Source organism: Petaurus breviceps, unplaced genomic scaffold (assembly GCF_028583685.1).
Source record: "Petaurus breviceps papuanus isolate PSGF00001 unplaced genomic scaffold, PetGlider_PUasm1.0 156, whole genome shotgun sequence".
NCBI lineage: Eukaryota > Metazoa > Chordata > Mammalia > Diprotodontia > Petauridae > Petaurus > Petaurus breviceps.
The window spans coordinates 520634-541977 of NW_027185720.1; the positions used below are offsets into that span (position 1 = coordinate 520634).

The 21344-nt window shown below is 37.8% G+C and overlaps 1 protein-coding gene across 1 annotated transcript in view; it reads right to left on the reverse strand.

Moving 5' to 3' along the window:
* Positions 1-21344, reverse strand: part of PTPRR (protein tyrosine phosphatase receptor type R) — a 380321-nt gene that overhangs the window by 151897 nt on the left and 207080 nt on the right. The window contains exon 6 of the mRNA XM_069081929.1: positions 11949-12211. Coding sequence (XP_068938030.1) covers positions 11949-12211 — 263 coding nt within the window. The remainder of the gene's footprint in view (positions 1-11948; positions 12212-21344) is intronic.

Genomic DNA, 21344 nt, shown 5'->3' on the forward strand with positions numbered 1-21344 from the left:
TCTCTCTCTCTCTCTTTCTCTGTCTCTGTGTCTGTCTCTCTGTTCCATTTCATTTCTTCTTACCACCACATTTCACACCATGGGCTTGCCATTTGTTATTCAACAGATTTTGAAAACCCTGCCTCCAGATTTTTTTCTATCCTTCCTCTTAGTGGAATTTTAGCTTTGTAAGAAAAAAGAAGACCCCTTTCTAGATTTTTTTTCCAACTCTTCAGAACCCTTACAAATGGTATCTATTAAAAAATTAAAAATTAGCCTATTGCTACTATCAGACAACTTGAGATAAGATATAAAGACAGCTTCAGAAAAATCAAAATGATGTTTGCTATTCATGAGATGGTTGGTTGTATTTTCTCTTTCTCCCCCTCTGAGGTCATACCTTTAAATATTTTATGAAAAGATAGAACAGTAATAAAATAATAAGGATTAAAATACTACAACAAAATCTTTTTCTTCCTGGAACCTCTACTCCAATGTCCCTTTCCTCCTTCTGCTCTACCTCCCACCATCTACTCTCCATCACTCTTCCCAACCACCCCACTCCCCACCTCCTCCTTGTTGCCAAAGTCTGTGTAGCCTATATATAACGACTAGTTGACTTTCACAAAGACACAAACCAGAATCATCCAGTATGATCCAAGTCCAGTTGACATAAGATAGCTTTTTTTCCTTATAGTTTAAAATTTCTCTTTTTCAGTAGAAGTCTTTTTTTATGCTCTTGTAACAAATAATTATGATCAAGTAAAACAAATCCACACACTTTCTGTGTCCAAAAATGTAACTCTAGGCTTCTGGCCCAGATGGCTGCTTGAACAGAAGCAGGCAACCCAGTTCCCACATATTCATTCCAGAAAAAATCTAAAAATAACACCAGACCCAATAGTGATCAAGAAATCCAGTGAGTGGCTGTGGTAAGTAAATAAGCAGAATTGAGGGAAATAATTCATATAATGAAAACAATCTTGTAAAAAAAAACAATTTTGAAAGATTTAAGGATTCTGACCAATTCAACTACTAACTATGCTTTCAAAGGACTAGTAATGAGGTATGTTACCCACCCTCTGACAAGGAGATGCTGAACCCAAAATGAACAGACGTACATTTTTGGAAATGAGTGACCTTGGGCTGAACAAAGGATCACTCTGGACCTTGCTTTTCTCATATGTAGAATGAAGAAATTAGATGTCTGCTAAGGTCCATTCTCGGCTGTGCTGGTAGAGTTGGGTGGGGGTGAAATGCATGCAGGACACACTTTTAAGTTTAATTTCCAACACCAACATTTTCTTCATCATTTTCTTGTCTCAGCAATAGAGAAAAAAAATAAATCAAGCTTTGCCATTTTCTGAGATATAAATGCTCATGTTGAAATTTAATGATTGACTTTCCAGTACAATCTGACTCCAAAATACCCCAGGTCCATTCCACGATCCGGAGAACAGGCTTCCTCATCCCATCCATCATCCACTGTGCCACTGTGGCTCCACTCTCCAAACCAGACCTCCAGGGAGCCAGAACTCCTGTCCTGAGGTCATGTCACTACCCTGCCTCCCAGTACATATGTCCCTTCTACCTGTAGCTCAGCGAACTGCTTTCAAATAACACTATCTTTGCTTCTGGTCTTATTATTCCACTCACCATCCTTTTGACACCCGTCTCTGTTCACTATCCTTTTTCAGGTGGAAGCTAAGTGGTTGAATCCACTTGAATTCAGTTGAAGTCTGATTGAAGACTGGATCTGGATTCAGGAAGATCTAAATTCATCTTTTATTGTTGTTGGTCAGTTGTTTCTGTCAAAGTCTGACTCTCCATATGACGTTTGGGGTTTTCTTGGACCAGATACTGAAGAAATTTGCAATTCCCTTCTCCAACTCATTTTACATATGAGGAAACTGAGACAAACAGGGTTTAGTGACTTGCCCAGGGGTCGCACTACTAGACAATCAATGTCAGAAGATGGATTTGAACTCAGGTCCTCCTGACTCTAGGACGAGTGCTCTGTCCACTGAACCACTTAGCTGCCCTTTCTGAGTTCATATCTTGCTTCAGACTTCATAATTGCCTCATAACCTCTATCAGCCTCAAACAGCTGCCTCACAATGTTTCTGTGAAGACCAAATGAGACAATACTTTGAAAACCCATAAAGAGCTATCTAAAGACTAGCTAGTCTTTTATTATATTGATGATGATGATGATATTTTTGAAAGCAGGAAATGTCTTACTTTGTATTTGGAATCCTAGCACTTAGTACAATTCTTGGAACACAGCAAGCATTTAATAAAAGCTTTCTCATTCATTCATTCACTCCAAATCTACGATTCTATCTCGGTGGTCCAGATTTTCACATAAATGGTTTGTTTCTCTTTTGAAATAAGGAACTATTTTTCCCACCTTCATTCATTTGTATGCATTTCATATCTTCTGTTTCCCTTATCTATTCACCTAGCTGAAGAGTTACATTCATTCATGTAAATCTTGGAGAACCTAAATGTTATTAATCAGAAAACTATAGACCAATACTATAACTCTCCACAAGGGGGAGCAGGGAACAGATGTCTGCCTTCTAGTATTCTGGGAGTAAGCCATGTTAAATTGGGACTTTGAACTTGCATGCCAGTCTATATGACATTTTCTTGGCAAGGACTTCTGTTTTAATCCTTCTCTTATCCCAGACTCTTTCCCTAGAAAGTCTGGGAAGTTCAGTCTGGTTGTTGTATTTTTAAATACCTGAAGTTTACATACTTGCAATGTGTACCATAGCTTTCCACCACAACCGGAAAGTGAAACGAAAGTATGCTATAGTATGACAGAGGGAAGGAAAATCAGAGGCTATTTGTTACCTGGGGGCAGTGTGCTTTAGTAGAAACACTACCTAATGTGTAGTACTAACCCCTTGTTCAAATCCTGTCTCTTTTGTTGAATACCTTGAGTGACATAGGGGAAATTACTTGATCTCCCTGGTTCTCATTTTTTTTACTTACTTGTAAGAGTTGAGTTAGGTGACTTCAAAGGTCCCTTTCAGCTGTAAACCTACGGTCTTACTTTTGCTGTGAAGAACCCTCAAGAACATGTAGGGGTCTAGCTGCTACCACCAGGAAACTTGTATGGGTTGTTAATCCTTCCTCCTCATAGATTTTGCAAAACAGTCAAGAAATCAATCCAGTTTATTAACATAAATTTATTAAGCGCCTATAATGTGTCAGGCAGGGCAGCTAGATGGCTCTGGCCTGGAAGTCAGAAAGACCTGAGTTCAAATCCAGCCTCAGGCACTAAGTAGCTGTGTGACCCTGGGGAATTCATTTACCTTGGTTTGCCTCAGTTTCCTCATCTGTTAAGTGAATTGGAGAAGGAAATGGCAAAGCACTCCAGTGTCTTTGTCAAGAGAACCCCAAAGAGTTGGACACAATTGAAATGACTGAACAATGACATGTTTCAATCACTGTGTGCTAAGAGTAGAGGAAACACAGAATGGTAAAAACAGTCAATGTCCTTAAGGAACTTACATTATAATAGTGGAGACAACATGGGAATAGGTATATGTAGGGCAGATGGAAAGAAACGTTAGTGAGGAAGGGTCTAACAGCTGGAGGTGCTAGTGAAAGGCCTCCTGTATCACTTAGAATTTTAGTAGAGTCTTCAAAGAAGCCAGAGATTTTTGGAGATGGAGTTTGAGGATGCAGATCATTCTAGGATCGGTCGGTCCATGTAAGACACAGAGATGGCAGATGGAATTTAATTTCTTAGAGCAAGGGCTTTTCCTTGACCAGAATGGCTGGGTTACAGAGTAATTGGAGGGAAGTCAAGCATAAGAAGACTATGAATGTAAAAAGGGCCAGGTTGTGAAGACTTTTATGTGTCAAACAAAGGATTTTTCTATTTGATACTGAACTAAAGAGGGAACCACTGGCTTTTATTATAATGGCCCCCATAACTGTCTGCCAGAAATTTTCCCTTAATATCCTTGTTCCTTCTTTTCTTTTAAGAGAAAAATTTTAAGTAACAAGAAAATAATGCAAACATAGCCTTTTATTAAGGATTCTTCTATTCCCTTAAAGATCACCTAAACAGAAAGACGCTAGTATCTTCCATTTTTGTAAACAGTGATGATGGTGGTGGGGGTAATAAGAATGGAAGGCTGGGAATGGATAGGAAAGAGATCTAGGAGGAAGAAAGGAAAGCATTTTTGATGACTAACAGATTAACTTGATTGTAAAATGGAAACAGAATCATGCCCTGACTGGTTTTGTTGGATTTTTTTTAAGACCCTGACAGCAAATTATTCACTTCACATTTGAAACATTAACCCATTTGCTCCCTTTTTTGGCCCTTTCTTTCCCAATTGGGAAAATTTTATTGCTGAATTTTCTTTATAACAGCTTGTCTTGCCTCTTAGTAATGTACTAAGTTCTCTTGATAAAATAGGAAAAAACCATATAACACAACCATAATTTTCTGGGGGAATTGACTCCTGATGCCACCTTTATAATTTCGTAGGAAGTTTAAGGGAAACAAACTTTTATGCCCTCAAAAGAGGATAGTAACTTTACTACAAGGAACAAGAGAAGCTTAACTGTAAAATTTGACATTGCAAGATTATACAAGTAGCAAATGAGTTTTATGGATTAATACTCTTAGGGAAGTTTTCTGGACTTTTAGAGATCCTCACATCCCATACCATACTTGCTACCATTCACCACTCCATCTCAAGGCCACCCTGCTTCTGTTTATGGCAGGGGATATGGTAATGAAAGTTGAATAGTAGGAGAGAATTGATCTAGTAAGGCATTTCTTTACATTTATCTTCTTTATTCATTGGAAACAAATCCAAGTTTCACTCATAATGTCATTCATTCATTCATTGATTCATTTTTCATTGACATAAGGCACTATGCCAGATACTACAATGGAATAGAAAGATGAAATAAGATATCATCCTTACTGGCTCCAAAAAACAAATATTAATTTTAATTATGAAATGGATCAGGGTGGGGAACCTGAAGCCTCAAGCCACATGGGGCCCTCTAGGTCATCAAGTGTACTTCTTTGAATCTAAACTTCAAAGGACCATACTTAAGGACCTAAAGGGCCACATGTGGCCTTGAGGCTACAGGCTGCCCACCCCTGAAATGGATCTTTAACACTATGATATTTGAAACTTACAAATAAAATAAACTTGAGCAACAATAAGAGTAAAAATGAAATACCATAAGAGGCTGTGTAGCATAATGGTGAGGGCCAGCTTAGCAATCAAGAAGACCTGTGTTCTGCTTCTGTCTCTGACACACACTAGTTGTGCAAACATGACCCAGACAACTCCCTAAGATGGTGACAGATGAAGTGCCAATCTACATTGCTTGAGTGAGTTTATACTCACTTCTTGAGTGAGCATAAACTCACTCATACAAGATGACTGAGTCAAACACAAACTTGACATCAGCTCCTGCTCCCACCACCTCCAATACTTGTAAAAAAATTGATTCTAGGGGTGGCTAGGTGGCACAGTGAATAGAGCACTAGCCCTGGAGTCAGGAGGACCTGAGTTCAAATCCAGCCTCAGACACTTAACACAAAAATTAGCCATGTGACCTTGGGCAAGTCACTTAACCCCAGTTGCCCTCCAAAAAAAGCAAAAAAATTGGCTCTAAACAAATTTTAAAGCTACGGAACCCACAAAGAAACAGACAGAAACAAATCTCCCACTGAAGGCAGCCTGGCAGGCCAACAGGAAGGGTCTATCCCACCAGGATGGGAGCTGAGTACAGTCTCCCATGAGCTGCAAGGGCCCAGACCCAGGGTGGCCCCAACCAGCTGCAGCCAGAGCAGACTTTAAGAGAGAGAATCACCAGCAGCTACAGTGGTTTCCAGACTCCTCAATCCATAAACACCAAAGACAAAGTAAAAGGTCAGTGTGGAACTCTGTTGGAATGGGGGGGAGGACTGAAGAGTGTGGTCTGGCTTCTGCCCCCTGGGCCGAGAAGCAGAGGAGGCACAGTGGCTGTGCAGCCCTGCTGTATGGCTGCTTCAACAGCTTCTGGTCTGCAGAATGTAGGGGACCAAATGATCATTCAGATGATAATTGCTTTTGCTTTAACCTGCATGGATCTTGATAGTGGTGTTGATGGTGGTCTTGGGGTGTGTGGCTAGTGTGCCAGAGCTTGTGGTCACTGCAGAGAGGGTGCCCTCCTAATAGCTCTGGCAGCTGTGAAAACCCCAGTGAATAGAGACAAAGCTCTCTCTGTTCTAGAAGCAGAGTTCTACCATGGCAAAGAGCTCAAAAGCCAAGTAATTGGCTGGCAATATGAGCAAGCAGAGGAAGTGCAATCAGACCACAGAATCCTTTTTTTGGGGACAAAAAGAATCAAAGCATGGAACTGGAGGAGGGCAATGAAGTCACAACTCCTGCATCAAAAGCTTCCAAGAAAAATATAAATTGGTCACAGACCATGGAGGAACTCAAGAAGGATTTTTAAAATCAAGTACAAAAAGTGGAGGAAAAACTTGGAAGAGATATAAGAATGATGCAAGAAAATCATGAAAAGCAAGTCAACAGCCTACTAAAGGAGACCCCAAAAAATACTGAAGAAAATAACACCTTAAAAATAGACTAACCCAAATAGCAAAAGAGGCCCAAAAAGCCAATGAGGAGAAGAATGCCTTAAAAAGCCAAATTTGCCTATTGGAAAAGGAATTTCAAAGACTCACTGGAGAGAATAACTCCTTCAAAATTAGATTGGAGCACCTGGAAGCTAACGACTTAATGAGAAATCAAGATACTATAAAACAGATCCAAACAAATGAAAAAATGGAAAGCAATGTGAAATATCTCAATGGAAAAACCACTGACCTGGAAAACAGATCCAGGAGAGAAAATTTAAAAATTATTGGACTACTTGAAAGTCACGATCAAAAAAAGAGCCTGGACACCATCTTCGAAGAAATTATCAAGCTAAATTGCCCTGATATTCTAGAACCAGAGGGCAAAATAGAAATTGAAAGAATTCACTGATGGCCTCTTAAAAAAGATCCCAAAAAGAAAACTCCTAGGAATATTATAGTCAAATTCTAGAGTTCCCAGATCAAGGAAAAAATACTGCAAGCAGTCAGGAAGAAACAATTTGAGTACTGTGGAAACACAATCAGGATAACACAAGACCTAGTAGCTTCTACATTAAGGGATAAAAGGGCTTGGAATATGATATTCCAGAGGTCAAAGGAGTTAGGACAAAAAACAAGAATCACCTACCCGGCAAAACTGAGCATAACATTTCAGGAGAAAATATGGTCATTCAATGAAATAGAGGATTTTCAAGCATTCTTGATGAGTAAACCAGACCTGAACAGAAAATTTGACTTTCAAAGACAAGAAGCATGAGAAGGTAAACAGGAAACAGAAATCATAAGAAATTTATTGAAGTTGAACTATTTATATTCCTACATGGAAAAACAATAATGATATCTCATGAGACTATTCTCAGTATAAGGATAGTTGAAGGGAATATATATGTATATATCTATATATACATATGTATAGAAAGTTATATGTGTGTAAAAATACTTATGTGAGTGTGTGCATATGTGTGTACTGTATACATAAACAGAGGGCACAGGATGAATTGAATATGAAGGGCTGGCATCTAAAAGATAAAATTAAGAGGTAAGAGAGGAATATAGTAGAAGAAGGAGAAAGGGGGAGATAGATTAGGGTAAATTAACTCATATAAAATAGTCAAGAGAATGCTGTTACAATAGAAGGAAAGAGCAGGAAGATGAAAGGGAATGGGTCAAAATTACTCTCATTTAATTTGGTTTAAGGAGGGAATAACATGCACATTCAGTGGGGTATCTTACCCTATAGGAAAGCAGGGGGGAAGGGGATAAGAGTGGGGATGATAGAAGGGAGGGCAGATTGGGAGAGAGGGTAGTTAGAAGCAAACACTTTTGAAAAGGGACAGGGTCAAAGGAGAAAATAGAATAAGTGAGGGGCAGCATAGGATGGAGGGAAACGTAGTCTTTCACAATATAACTACTATGGAAATGTTTTACGTAACTACACATGTACAACCTATGTTGAATTGCTTGTCTTCTCAGTGGGTGTGGGTGAGGAGGGAAAAAGGGAAAGACTCTGGAACTCAAAGTTTTAAAAACAAATGTTAAAAAACATGTTTGTTTATGTTTTTATGTGCAACTTGCAAATAAGACATACAGGCATTGGGGTATAGAAACCCATCTTGCCCTACTAGAAAGTTAGAGAGGTGAAGGCGGAGGACATAAGAGAGAACAGATTGGGGGAAGGGGTATTCGGTGGGCTTGCTATTTTGGGGTGGGGGTGGGGGGAAGACAAGGACAAAAATTTGTAACTCAAAATCTTGTGGAAATTAATGTTGAAAACTAAAAATAAATAAAAAAAAACAAAAATAAACTCACTCCTATATAACTTCCAGGAACTTCCCTATATCAATAAGATCACAGGTCTGTCTCCTCAATCTCTTATTTATATAGTGCTTTAAGGTGTGTAAAGCACTTTATGTATATTAGATGATTTGATCCTTAAAACAAAGGAGGTGCTATTATTATCCACATTATAGAGATGAGTAACCTGAGACCCTAAGAAGTTAAACAGCCTGCCCACTATCATGCAATTGATATATATTAATTAATTAATAGAGAGAGAGAGAAAAAAGAAAAGGAAAGAGAGGAGAAGAGAGGAGGAGGAAGATAAACAGAGAGAGAGACAGACAGACAGAGAGACAGAGAGAGACAGAGAGAGAGACAGAGAGAGAGAGAGAGAGAGAGAGAGACAGAGAGAGACAGAGAGAGACAGAGAGAGACAGAGAGGGGGAGGGGGAGGGAGGGAGAGAGGGAGAGAAAGGAGGAGAGACAGAGGCAGAGAGGGAGAGAGAGACAGAGACAGAGAGAGAGAGATATGAGGCACGATGTAAACCCATGTCCAAGTCCAGCTCTCAATGCCTTATATCATATTGTTTTCTTTCCCTACACATCCTCTTTCAGGAAAACAAGCAATATATTAATAAATATGTTAGGGTACAGAAGGACTAGAATGTACAGTAGAGATGATTTGGCATAATTCTTTCATTTTATAGATTAGAAAACTGAGATTCATAGAGTCCAAATGGCTTCCAAAAGTCGTATAGCTAATAAGTGGTACAGCAGGGACTAGAACCGAGATCTTGACTCTCAATAATGGTGACAGAGAAAGTTCTATCTTCTCTATCAGGCATATGAGTAAAGAGAAGTTTTAAGCATTCAAGTGAAAGAATGGCAGAACAAATCCTAAACAAAAGAGTAAATTAATTGGCGAGAATTTAATCATAGCTGTGTGACCCTGGGCAAGTCACTTAACCTCTGTCTCATTTTCCCTATCTGTAAAATGGGGATAATGAAAGCACCCACCTCCCAGAGTTATTGCAAGGCTGAAATGAAATAATAATTGTAAAATGCTGTGTAAACTTTAAAGTGCCATACAAATGCTAGCTATTATTGTAGATGTCATTTTGTTGTTTCAGTCTTGTTCGATCCTTCCTGACCCCATTTGGAGTTTTCTTGGCAAAGATACCAGAATGACCTGCCGTATCCCTCTCCAGTAGATCCATTTTGTTGAGCAGCCAGTGGTTAAATGACTTGCCCAGGGTCACACAGCTAGTAAATGTCTAAGACTGGATTTGAATTCAGATCTTCCTGACTCCAGACCCAGTTATCCATCCATTGAGCCATAGGCTGCCTCTGTTATTATGACAGAAAGCTATATTCCTTTTACTTTTGCATAACACTGCCTATTGGTAATGCTTGTAGACCAAAACAAGATTTTGGATGACCAAATTTATCTTCTGTCTTTCTCAAGGTCCTAAACCACATTTTCTGGATATGTGCTTGCATATCATATCATTTGATAGAGTGTTTGAATAAGTGCTATTTATGCTCTAGGGATTGGAGGAGATACAAATGAGGCTTAGTTTCTGTAGTGAACATCTGCTCTATGAATTATGTACTTGATCTCAAAACCTAAGGCAAAGAGAACAATGATGGAAAATGGAGATCTGGGAAAACCAAGCTAGAAAAATTATACAATCATGGAGTTGAAAGGGACCACAGAGATCATCTGGTGCAAGCCCTGAAGTGAGGATCCTTGCTGTGTCATCCCCAGGAAGTGGTCCTCTAGTTTCTTTCTAAATCTTTCCAGTGATGGGAAGTTCACTATTTCCTGCAGCATCTTAGCTAATTTTTCAATAGTTCTAATTGTTTGGCAACTCATTTAGTCAGTCAACAAGCATTTATTAAGTATTTACTATATGCTAGGTACAGTGCTAGCTGCTGCGAATACCAAAAAGGGTAAAAGGCAGTCCCTGCCCTCAAGTAGCTCATATTTTTGGGGTGGATAACTCTGCAGGTAACTCTGCAATATAAGTTATTTGTATACTGTAAAGGAAAGAGTTATTTCTTTATATACCTTTTGGTAAATTCATCCTTATCTTGCACTGGAATCATTTTCTTTCTACCTTAGACCATTAGTTACAGATTTGTCCTGTGGAGAATGTCTTTTCCCTCTTCATTATGATAGCTATTCATATATCTGAGGAAAGCAATCATGCCCTGATTCTCTATTCCTCTGCTTACTAAGCCTTCTCTTCCCTATTCTAAATGCCCCTAGTTTCTTGAACAGGAAAATCTACTTTGGGAACTCTCAGTGACCCTCACATTTCTGACTTTATACAAGATGCATTGCTATTCAAAATTATTTTTACCTAAATTTAATCATGAATTAATCACCATGAAAGGATCATTCTATTTACTGAAATCCTACAACAACTCCTTTGTGTAAAGGGAAGGATTTTATCCTGCATTGTCCAAGACTGTGTCAGTAAAGTTCAAGCTAGAAAGGTTTTGAGGACAGGCCCAATGATTGAACTATAATGTCAGACTGAGGCAAGTTGTGGTGATCACTACCCTGTATGTGGTACACTGGGCCTACATAAATAAAGGTTCATTTTTTAAAAAAATTTCCAGTATCCTTAGGTAGAAACAATTCACAAGGAATTTAAAGGTACTTCAGAAAATTAAAAGCAATAAAACCTGGCAGCACAAAGACCAAAAAAGCAGTTAGCAAGGGGTCTCAGAACTCCTGATTTAAACCTCAAAAACCACTTTTATACTCCTCTTGTGCAAATGACCCATCACTAGGACCCAGATCAGTCCACCTTGGGGCAATAACAACCTCAATGATCCTAGGTCTACACCACAGTGTTCTTGCAATCAACCCATTTAGTGTTGTGGGAACAGGACTGAGGGCTGGCTAACAGGTCTCGCCAGCTTGTGGCCCACAGCAACAGCAAAACTCAAAGATATTCATCACCACGAGACTGACCAGAAGGTGTCAAATTTTGTTGGGTTAGAGTCACAACTTTTGAAACCTCCTACTGAGACAGAGATTACAATCGACTTCATTGGAGAAATTGGACAATGTGATCACTGGAATTCACCATGAAGTTTTAAATCATGGTACATCTTTATAAATAATTTGTGAAGACAGATGAGCCAGTAAGAATAAGAATGTCAATATTCCCAGAGACCACCCTGTTCATTCCCATTGCAAAGGAGACAGAAATGGAACATAGTGTAACATTTTAATTCCTACCTTAAGTGTGATGTCTGAAAGACCTGATTTTCTCTTGATCATACAAGAGATCAGTACCCATGATGTTTTATGCTTTGATAATTCAGCAGAATCACATGTGATTAAACAGCTCAATGATCCCAGTCTTAAGATCTGCCTCTCTGGTAACAAGAACTATTATTTCTGAATGTCTTGCTACTGCTACGAACATTCCTGAGTGAAATGAATAGACTTTATCAATCAAGTAGGTCCAATTCATCAGCACTTGTGGGAGTCAGGTTGTGAATAAATTTGAAAGTAGGTTTAGAAGCGCTTCCTTACCTCTCCTGAAGTCCCACAGGCTTCATCTTGAAAGGCGATGGACTGGAAGAAAGAGCAGGTTTGATCTCAGGAGTGCATCGGCCTTGGGGATCCACTATGACATTCACCACTTTAGGGGTGTGCTCAGGCTGGACCATACTGTTGACCGTCTTTGCGTCAGATTGGGTGGCCTGTAGTGGGATGGGGGATAGGTGGATCTCTTGGTTTTTCTCTTTGTCTTGTCTCAGAGAAAGCTGAATTTTTTCTTTTAATCTGTAAAGAACCTGTAAAGAGAGAAAAAGAGAATAGCAATTGTTCTCCCACCGATGAAAAGAAAAATTATAGAAACAGAAAAAAAAACCATATTCATCATTTCCCTGACTTATTCTGCATCAAAAGATAAAGCAAAATGAGATTCATTTGTTTAAATGAAGAAAAGTTTTTTGTATTGTTTTCTCAATTGCTAGTATGAATGTCTCCCAAAAGGATATCTGTAATATTATTTACTGTACAAACAAAATGTTAATTAAACATCCACAAGAATGTGTTTTGAAAAAAAAAGGATTTCTGGAATTAAACTGGGCTTATTTTTTATAACATCAATATATTTCACTATTTTTTAGTGGATAAAAAAGAAACAAGGAAGAAAACTCCCACAAAATATATGAAGGAAGTGTATCTCATATGAGAGTAGTAAGAAGCAGTAAAATATAATGGAAAGATTCCTGGCTTTGGGCAGAGGGGACTTGGTTTTAAGGGTTTGTTGTGCTTCTTTGTTGACTGGATGACCTTGGGTTTGTCACTTCCCTTTTCCTTTAAGTTCTACATCTAAAAAATGAGGGGGTTGGAGCGCAAGATATCTAAGGAGTTTTTGAAAATTGTGATCTTAGGCATGTATAAAAATAGAAAATGAGCAAATTCTTAAAAATATTTTAAATGATTTTTTTCTGCACCTGTGATTTTACTGGTCTTGGAAATTGGAAGCATTGAAAGTCCTTTTCCCATCATAGATCAGCAGGCCCTCTCCATCTCACTTTATTCCCTACCTGGAGACCTTTGCATCTTCTTAGGCACATAGCACAATTCTTTGCATGAATATTGACTAATTGATGAATTGGAATTTATGAAAGGATCAGTGAAGAAATGAATTATGATTTAACAAACTTTGCTTGAATTGTTGAGTTTTTTAAATGGAAAAGCATATACCTCTAAAGAGAAACCTTTAGAGACAAGACTATGCTAGAAAATAAATGAGATAAATTGAAGTTAAAGCTACAAAGATATGGTGAATTAATAATATGAGAAATCTAAATGAAAGATATGTTTGTAACCATCATCTCTAGTTTCCTGGTCAAATATTAAAAGACCAGAAAATGGAGGGAACAGCCTGTCCTAAGTCAAAAGACAATCTTCCTGCTGTAATAATCTTCAAATACTTAGGAATTTTGTTTTTAAACGATAGAATTAAAAACATCAAAGATGAAAACTCTCAAGCTGAAAAGCACCCAAGCAGTGGAATTTTAAAATACTGTTTGCCTCCATCTTCCAGTAACCCACTCAAAGTGCTTTGTCCCTACTGCACAAAAACATTAGAACAATACGAATTGGATGATTCATCTGCAGGAGACTTATTCCAGCTGAGTGAAAAACTAAATTATATTCCTACAACTTTTATTAAAATAGGCCAGAATGTTTTTTTGAAGCAAACAAGCCATTTTCCTGAGTAACAAAACAAATACTTTTGTTCAACAATGATTCAAGTCAACAAACATTTATGAAGCTTACTATGTGTAAGGCACTGTCCTAGAAAGGTAAAAATAAACAGGATTCATTCGAGTCCTACTCTCAAAGAACTTTTAACACAATAGAGGGGAAAGATGTATAAACAAGTAGTTATGCTATAAGAAGACCCCCATCAGATCCTAGGCCAATAGCAAGTGAAGGTGACCCTGAGTTCTCAAAGACAAGCTTTAGCAGATTTTGCCATTCTTTTAGTATGATTGCAGTAACAGACTGAATTCCCCCCCCCCACTATTGATAGAAAACAAGGAAGGATCTCATGACATTGAGTGGATCCCCTGGGGAAACCTTCTGGAAGAACATGGGAAACAGTCTTACAGTATGGGAAGAAACTGGTGCATCAGATGTGTATCGTTGGAGAAGCCACCTAAATCAACGACATCACAAATGCATTTGAGCATTTTGAATACAAGAGAGAATGTGATATGATATGATGTGATGTGATATAATAAATATAATAATTGAAAAGTAGTTCGGGTAAAATGCTAAGATCCCCAAATTGGAGAGTAGGAGGATGTTAAAGAGGGTAATTCATCAAAGTGGTAGCACCTGTCATAGGTCCTAAAGGAAGACCTAAAGCTGATCGTGTTCTTTCTCATTCAAACTTTCTTAGATCACTTTGTCTAGATTATTCTTTTTCATCCCACTATGGCTGACCTTGTGTCATACAAATCTATGTACAAATTGTATCCGTCAGTGGAATGTAAGTTCCTTGAGGACACACAGCATCATTTTAAAAATCATTATTTCTTCATTATCTAGCACAATGCCTTGCACAGAAGAGACAATAAATGTCTGATTAACGAATGAGTGGGCAAGGGGTCAGGGGTGGGGGTGATATTAACAAAGGTATAGAGTTGGGAGGAGACAAGACAAAAATATGCTAGAAAATAAAGGCAATAAATTGAAGCTAAAGTTGGAAAGATAGGTTGGAGCTGTGATATGAAAACTTGAATAGCAGAATAAAGAATGCATTCTTTATTCATGCAATGGGATGCCCCTAAAAGTTTTTGAGTAGGAGAATTCCATGTAAAGAACTATGAATTAGTACAATCATCTGGGCAGCTAGGATTGGAAAGGGAATGGACTAGAGGCAGAAAGACTTGTTAGGGGGCTATTATAATGGTCTAAGTGAAAAGAAAGGTGACCTAAAGCAGGATAATTACAGAAGGAACTAGAAAGAAGACAGATATGAATTATGTTATTGAAGAGGTATAAAAGGCCTGTACTGTGGGGAAATAGTAAGGCCCAAATTGGAGTCCTAACTTGCCTGCTCTGTGATCTTAGGCAAATCATTTAATTTCAATGGACCTTACTGGAATGTTAGATTGGATGATCTCTAGGGACCCTTCTAGGGGATGCTAGATGGATAAAATGCTGACCCTAGAGTCAGGAGCACCTGAATTCAGGTCTGGTGTTAGGAAGGCTAATTTTTGTGAGTTCAAATGTGACCTCCGACACTTACAATTATGTGAACCTGGGCAAGTCACTTATCCTGTTGGCCTCAGTTTCCTCAACTGTGAAACGAGCTGGAGAAGGAAATGGCAAACCACTCCATTATCTTTGCCAATAAATTTCAAATGAGGTCACAGACAGTTAGACATGACTGAAAATGATTCAACAACACACCAACAATGGGTCCTTTTTAGCTGTAGTTTTTCTGTGAGTTTAGGTAACTGGATTTGTTAACTGATGGAAAGTGACTAGTAAGGTAGAGAGAATAGTCAGAGGTGACTCAAAGTTTAAGAACCCTCATCAATGATAAGATGGCAGTGTGCTAAAAAGTAAAAGGGAAGTTAGGGAGATGAGTAGGTCTTTGGGATAAGATGAATTCAGTTTTAGCCATGTTGAGTTTGACAATCGGACATCCCATCTGGGATTGTCTGGTAGTTAGTTGGAAATATGGGACTATATCTCTATGGAGAAAGTGTGTGGGGAAACAGATTTGAGAAACTTCTAAATAGAGGTAATAGATGAATGTGGAAAGAAGGACATGAAGGATCTGTGTTTTCATCAGCAAAGGGAACTCCCATCCTGGGTTCTCCCTCCACCAACATAAATATAAATTAGTTTATGACTTAAGTCCTAGAGAATCATCAGTGACATGAAGAGGTTAAATGACTCTGTGGCTAGTAAGTGACATAGGAGAGATTTTAATCTATGGCATTGTAGAGTGGGTAGGGTCCTAGACTTGGAGTTAAGAAGATATGGGTTCTGGGGGTGGCTAGGTGGTACAGTGAATAGAGCACCGGCCTTGGAGTCAGGAGGACCTGAGTTCAAATCTGGCTTCAGACGCTTAACTCTTACTAGCCATGTGACCTTGGGCAAGTCACGTAACCCCAATTGCCCTGCCTTCCCCCCTCCAAAATGAAAAAAGAAAAAGGAGAGAAAAAGAAGACGGAGTTCAAATCTACCATCATATACTTGCTAGGTTTTTTGTTTTTTTTTTACCATGGCCAAGTCACACAAACTCTGTCTCAGTTTCCTCATCTGAAAGATGAAGGAGTTGAACTTGATGGTTTCTAAGGCCCTTCCATCTCCAAGTCTATAGCTTATCATATTTCCTCTTCTGTTATTCCTAATCCCAACCTTGAAACCCATCTTGTAGTAATTAGTAATAAATAACGATTGCATTGTAGAGTTCAGGTCTAAGAATAATAATTAGATTTGCCTAGGTCTTTTTCTATTAGAGTGAAGAAAATAAAATAAAAAATAAATTTAAAAAATACTGGAGCTGAGGAATAACTATCCAAACTCTATTGCATTTCATAGTTCATTTTATGCAAATACACATATATTAATTTTTATAGAAATATAGTTACTCCAAATCCTTCTCAACTAGCTTATAAACATGACTGGATAAAGAAACTTTGTCCCATATTTTGTAATCAGTCATCTACTCCTTTTATTAGAGGACAGAGGTTAATTCTTTCATTACTTTTTCTTTGGCATGTGTACACTAGTCATTTCAAAAGCAAATAGCTTCCATTGTGAAATAACTGAACAGGAAAACTTGGGAAATGAATAAAGATGTTTATGAGTTACCCTTTAATAAATAACCAGATAAACTCTCCAGCAATCATTATATCAAATAAACTCATGGAATCCCTTCAAGAGGTTTGCCCCCAAATAGAATAATTCAGTGCATCGAATTTTGCCTTCTTCTTTCCCCACCCCCTCTGCAGTCATTTTATAGGAAAGGAAACCAAGTCTGAAAGAGAAAAAGTAGAGGGTAGGGGTGGTACTTCTTGAGTGGAAATAGACAAATGCTGTCTTCATTGATCCCCAAAAGGGATGATAATGGACTCTCCAAATTAACGAATTACAGGCCAGAAAGCTTCTTTTAGATTTATGGCAAAATTCCAAGGCAGATTAAAAAGCAATTATTTGTAAATACTTAGGAAGGGCAATGGTGATGATTGAAAGCCAGTGTGGATTGATACAGAAGGGGTCATAAAAGAGTAATCACACTGACATTGCCTTTTTTCTTTTAAACAAAGTTACTCAATTGGTAAATCAGGGGCATACCTTTGTCATTTCATACCTAGATTTCAACAAAGTCACTTGTCAGAGTTTCTTGTGACCAATGTTAAGGACTAGTAAGCTAGGTGATAGCACAGTTGGATATATTTAGGACTGGTTGGATGTCCACACCCAAGGAGTACTCAATGATAAATCAATGTTGACATATAAAGGGTGCTGTAATAGAGTATTCCAGAATTTTGTCCTTCATCATATACTGTTCAAAAATTCTATCCATAATTTTGATGAAAGATGGGTATAAAATATGAAGTTCATAAAAGGCTGAAGGGCATAGTTAGCATAATGTAGGACACCATTAGAACTTCAATATGCTAGAATAAAGGACAAATTCTAATAAGATGAAATTCAATAAGGATAAATTTAAAGTACTAAACTTGAATTTTCTAAAAAAAAGTCACCACTGCAAGTAAATGAACTGGGGAGATTTAAGGACATATGGGGTATATGGGAGATCAGGAACAAAAGTTTATATCAACAAGGTCTTGGTGTTTTTTTTTATAGATTATGTGCTCAATATGAATAAACAGTGTAATATGGCAGCCAAAAGGCCTGGTGTGATTTTAGGTAATATTTGATGAAAGCATAATGTTCAGGACAAGGGAGAGGAGTCCCAATATACACTGCTGGGATCAGAACAAATTACATTTTTGGTTCCATATTTTAGAAAGCATGCTGAGAAACCAGATCATGTATAGAGGAGGTACCAGAATGGTAATGAAATTAAATATTACCACTTATCATGAGTAGTCAAAAGAATTGGAGATATTAACTTCAGTGAAGATTTAGCAAGAATTTTTGAACAGGATATGATGGACAAAATTCTGGAATACTCTATTATAGCACCCTTCTCCTTTTACCTTCAATCTTTCCCAGTAACAGAATCTTTTCCAATGAGCCCTGTCTTCTCATGATGAGGTCAAAGTATTTAAGCTTCAGCTTCAGTATTTGTCCTTCCAATGAATTTGTTGTTGTGGCGACTGTTCAATTGTTTCAGTCATATCTAACTCTTTGTGACCCCATTTGGAGTTTTCTAGGGAAAGATACTGTAATGGTTTGTCATTTCCAACTCTTTTTGCAGAAAACTGAGGCAAAGAGGGCTAAGTGACTTGCCCAGGGCCACACAGCTAGTAAGTGTCTTAGGCCAAATTTGAATTCAGTTCTTCCTGATTCCAGGCATGGTGCTCTATCCACTGTGACACCCAGATGCCTCTTCCAATGAATAATCAGAGTTAATTTCAAAATAGTGGGAGATAAATTCAAAGTCTTCTCCAGCACCATAGTTTGAAAGTGTTGATTCTGCTACAGCTTTCCTGATAGTCCAACTCTTACAGTTACATATTACTACTGGAAAACCTTAACTTTTACTATATGGATATTTGTTGATAGTGTGATGTCTCTACTTTTTAGTGTACCATGCAGATTGACCATAGTTTTCTTTCCAAGAAGCAAGCATCTTTTAATTCCATGGCTGCAGTCACCTTCTGTAGTGATCATTGAGCCCAAGAAAATAAAATCTGACCCTGCTTCCATTTCTTCACCCTCTACTTGTCAGGAAACACTGTGACCAGATACAATGATCTTAGTTGTTTAATATTAAGCTTTAAGCCAGCTTTTACACTCTCCTGTTTCGTCCTCATTAAGAGACTTCGTAATTCTTCTTCACTTTTTGTCATTAGATTGGTATCATCTGTATATTTTAAATTGTTGATATTTCTCCTGGCAACCATAATTCTAACTTTCATTTATCAACCTGGCATTTTCCATGAATTTCATACTCTGCATATCAATTAAATAATTAAGGTGACAATATACAACCTTGTTGTATTGCCTTCCCAATCTTGAACTAAACAGTTGCTCCATGTTCAGTTCTAACTTTGGCTTCTTGACCCACATACAGGTCTCTCACGAGATAAGTAAGATGATCTAGCACTCCCATCTCTTTGAGGACTTGCCACAATTTGTTGTTATCTACATAGTCAAAGACTTTAGTGTAGTCAGTGAAGCAGGAGTAGATATGTTCTTGAACTCCCTTGCTTTGTCCACAATCCAGCAAATGTTGGCAATTAGTCTCTAGCTCCTTTGCTTCTTTGAAAACCAGCCTGTATTTCTGGTAGTTCTAAATATTCACATATTGCTGAAGTCTAGCTTTCAGAATCTTAAGAATAACTTTGCTGGTGTGTGAAATGAGTGCAATTATTTGGTAGTTTTAACATTCTTTGGCATTGCCTTTCTTGGTTTTTTGGGTTTTTTTGCTTTTTGGAGGGCAATTGTTGTTAAGTGACTTGCTCAAGGTCACACAGCTAGTAAGTGTTAAGTGTCTTAGCCTGCATTTGAACTCCGGTCCACCTGACTATAGGGCCAGTGCTCTATTCACTGTATCACCTAGCCACCCCTGGCATTGCCTTTCTTTAGGATCGGGATATAAACTGGCCTTTTATGATCCAGTGGTTACTGTTTAGTTTTTCAAATTTGCTGGCATATTTTACATAGAGTTTTAAAAGTGTTATCCTTTAGAATTTTAAATAGTTCAGCTGGAATTCCATCGCTTTTACTAGCCTTAGTTAGCAATGCTTGCTAAGTGAAGTTGACTTCACTCTCCAGGATTGTGAGATTCCACACCATCATCATGGTTATCAGTGATGTTAAAATGTGTCTTGTATAGTTCTTCTGTATATTATTGCCACCTTCTTTTTTTCATCTACAAGAGATGATTTAACTTCTGTTAAATCCCTGCCATTGTTATCTTTTATCATGCCTATTTTTGCCTGAAACATTCCCTTGATATCTCCAGTTTTACTGAAGAGATCTCTTATCTTTCCCATTCTATTGTTTTCTTCTATTTCTTTGCATTGCTCCTTTAAGAAAACCTTCTTATCTCTTTGTTATTCACTAGAATTCTGCATTCAGTTGGTTGTATCTTTCCCTTCCTCCTTTCCTTTTCTTTCTTTCCTTAGCTATTTGTAAAGCTTCATCAGACATAGTAGGTACTTAATAAATTTTTGACTTGAGTTCCAATTATTGCTGTCCCAGATGGACTGACCTGCCTCAAGAGAGTAGGAGCTCCATCTTGGGAGTTTTCCACGTGGAGGCTAGTGCTGGGGCGCAGAGTTCAGGACCCTGTTCATATATTGGTAGGAATAAATGATCTCTGGAATTCTTTCCAACTCTGAGATTCTGATTCTTTAAATTTCCCAAAGCCTCACAATGAGTTGCTAATGTATGCAGGATCAGAAGATTTGAAATCAGAAGATCTCTTAGAAACCACCTACTTCTAACCTTCTCACTTTCGAGATGAGAAAGTCAAGGTCCAGGGAAGTTAAACCACTAAAGTTCTTAAAGGTTATCATGGAATTGGCTAATCAATCAAGCAACCAATCAAATAGCATTTTAGCAACTTAAAACCAAGTGCCTGCAGACACTGTACTAGGCACTAGGAATACAAAGATTTCTTCCTCAGTCTCTTAAATCCCATCTTCAATCACCTTAACTTCCATCACTCCACTTAACATCTCAAACGTGCATGAATGTAGAGGGTATGCCTTTTTATTTGGGATCAAAAAAAGGGAATCAAATTTAGGAGACTGATTGGTCTATATCTAATACAGTTTGAATCACATTTCAAGGGAAACACAATTTATCATTTTAAAAGTCATGCAGAAATGAAGCCATAATAGAGCAAAGAAGGGAGCTTTTCTTTTCTATGAACTTTGTTTGAGTTTGACGAAAGGAATAAAAGTAAATTGGCCTGAGATTGGTAAAGAAAAAGGGAAAGAAAAAATAGTAAGAGAATGTAAAGAAAGGAAATCAACCTATAACAAGAGAAGTATATACTAGGAAAAAGGGAAATGGAGAAGCAGAGATGGGAAGAAGCTAATAATAGAAATCACAACTTTTCATAACACGATAATCTCTTGAGTAAGAAGTGTGTGAAAATATTACTTATATTATTATAAAAATGCTTTTAATGATCAAAATGTGTCCAATAGATTTCAAAATCATGCTATGAGTCTATTTCACATGAAGTTATTTTGTTTTTTATTTTTTTTAATTTTTATTTATTTTATTTTATTTATT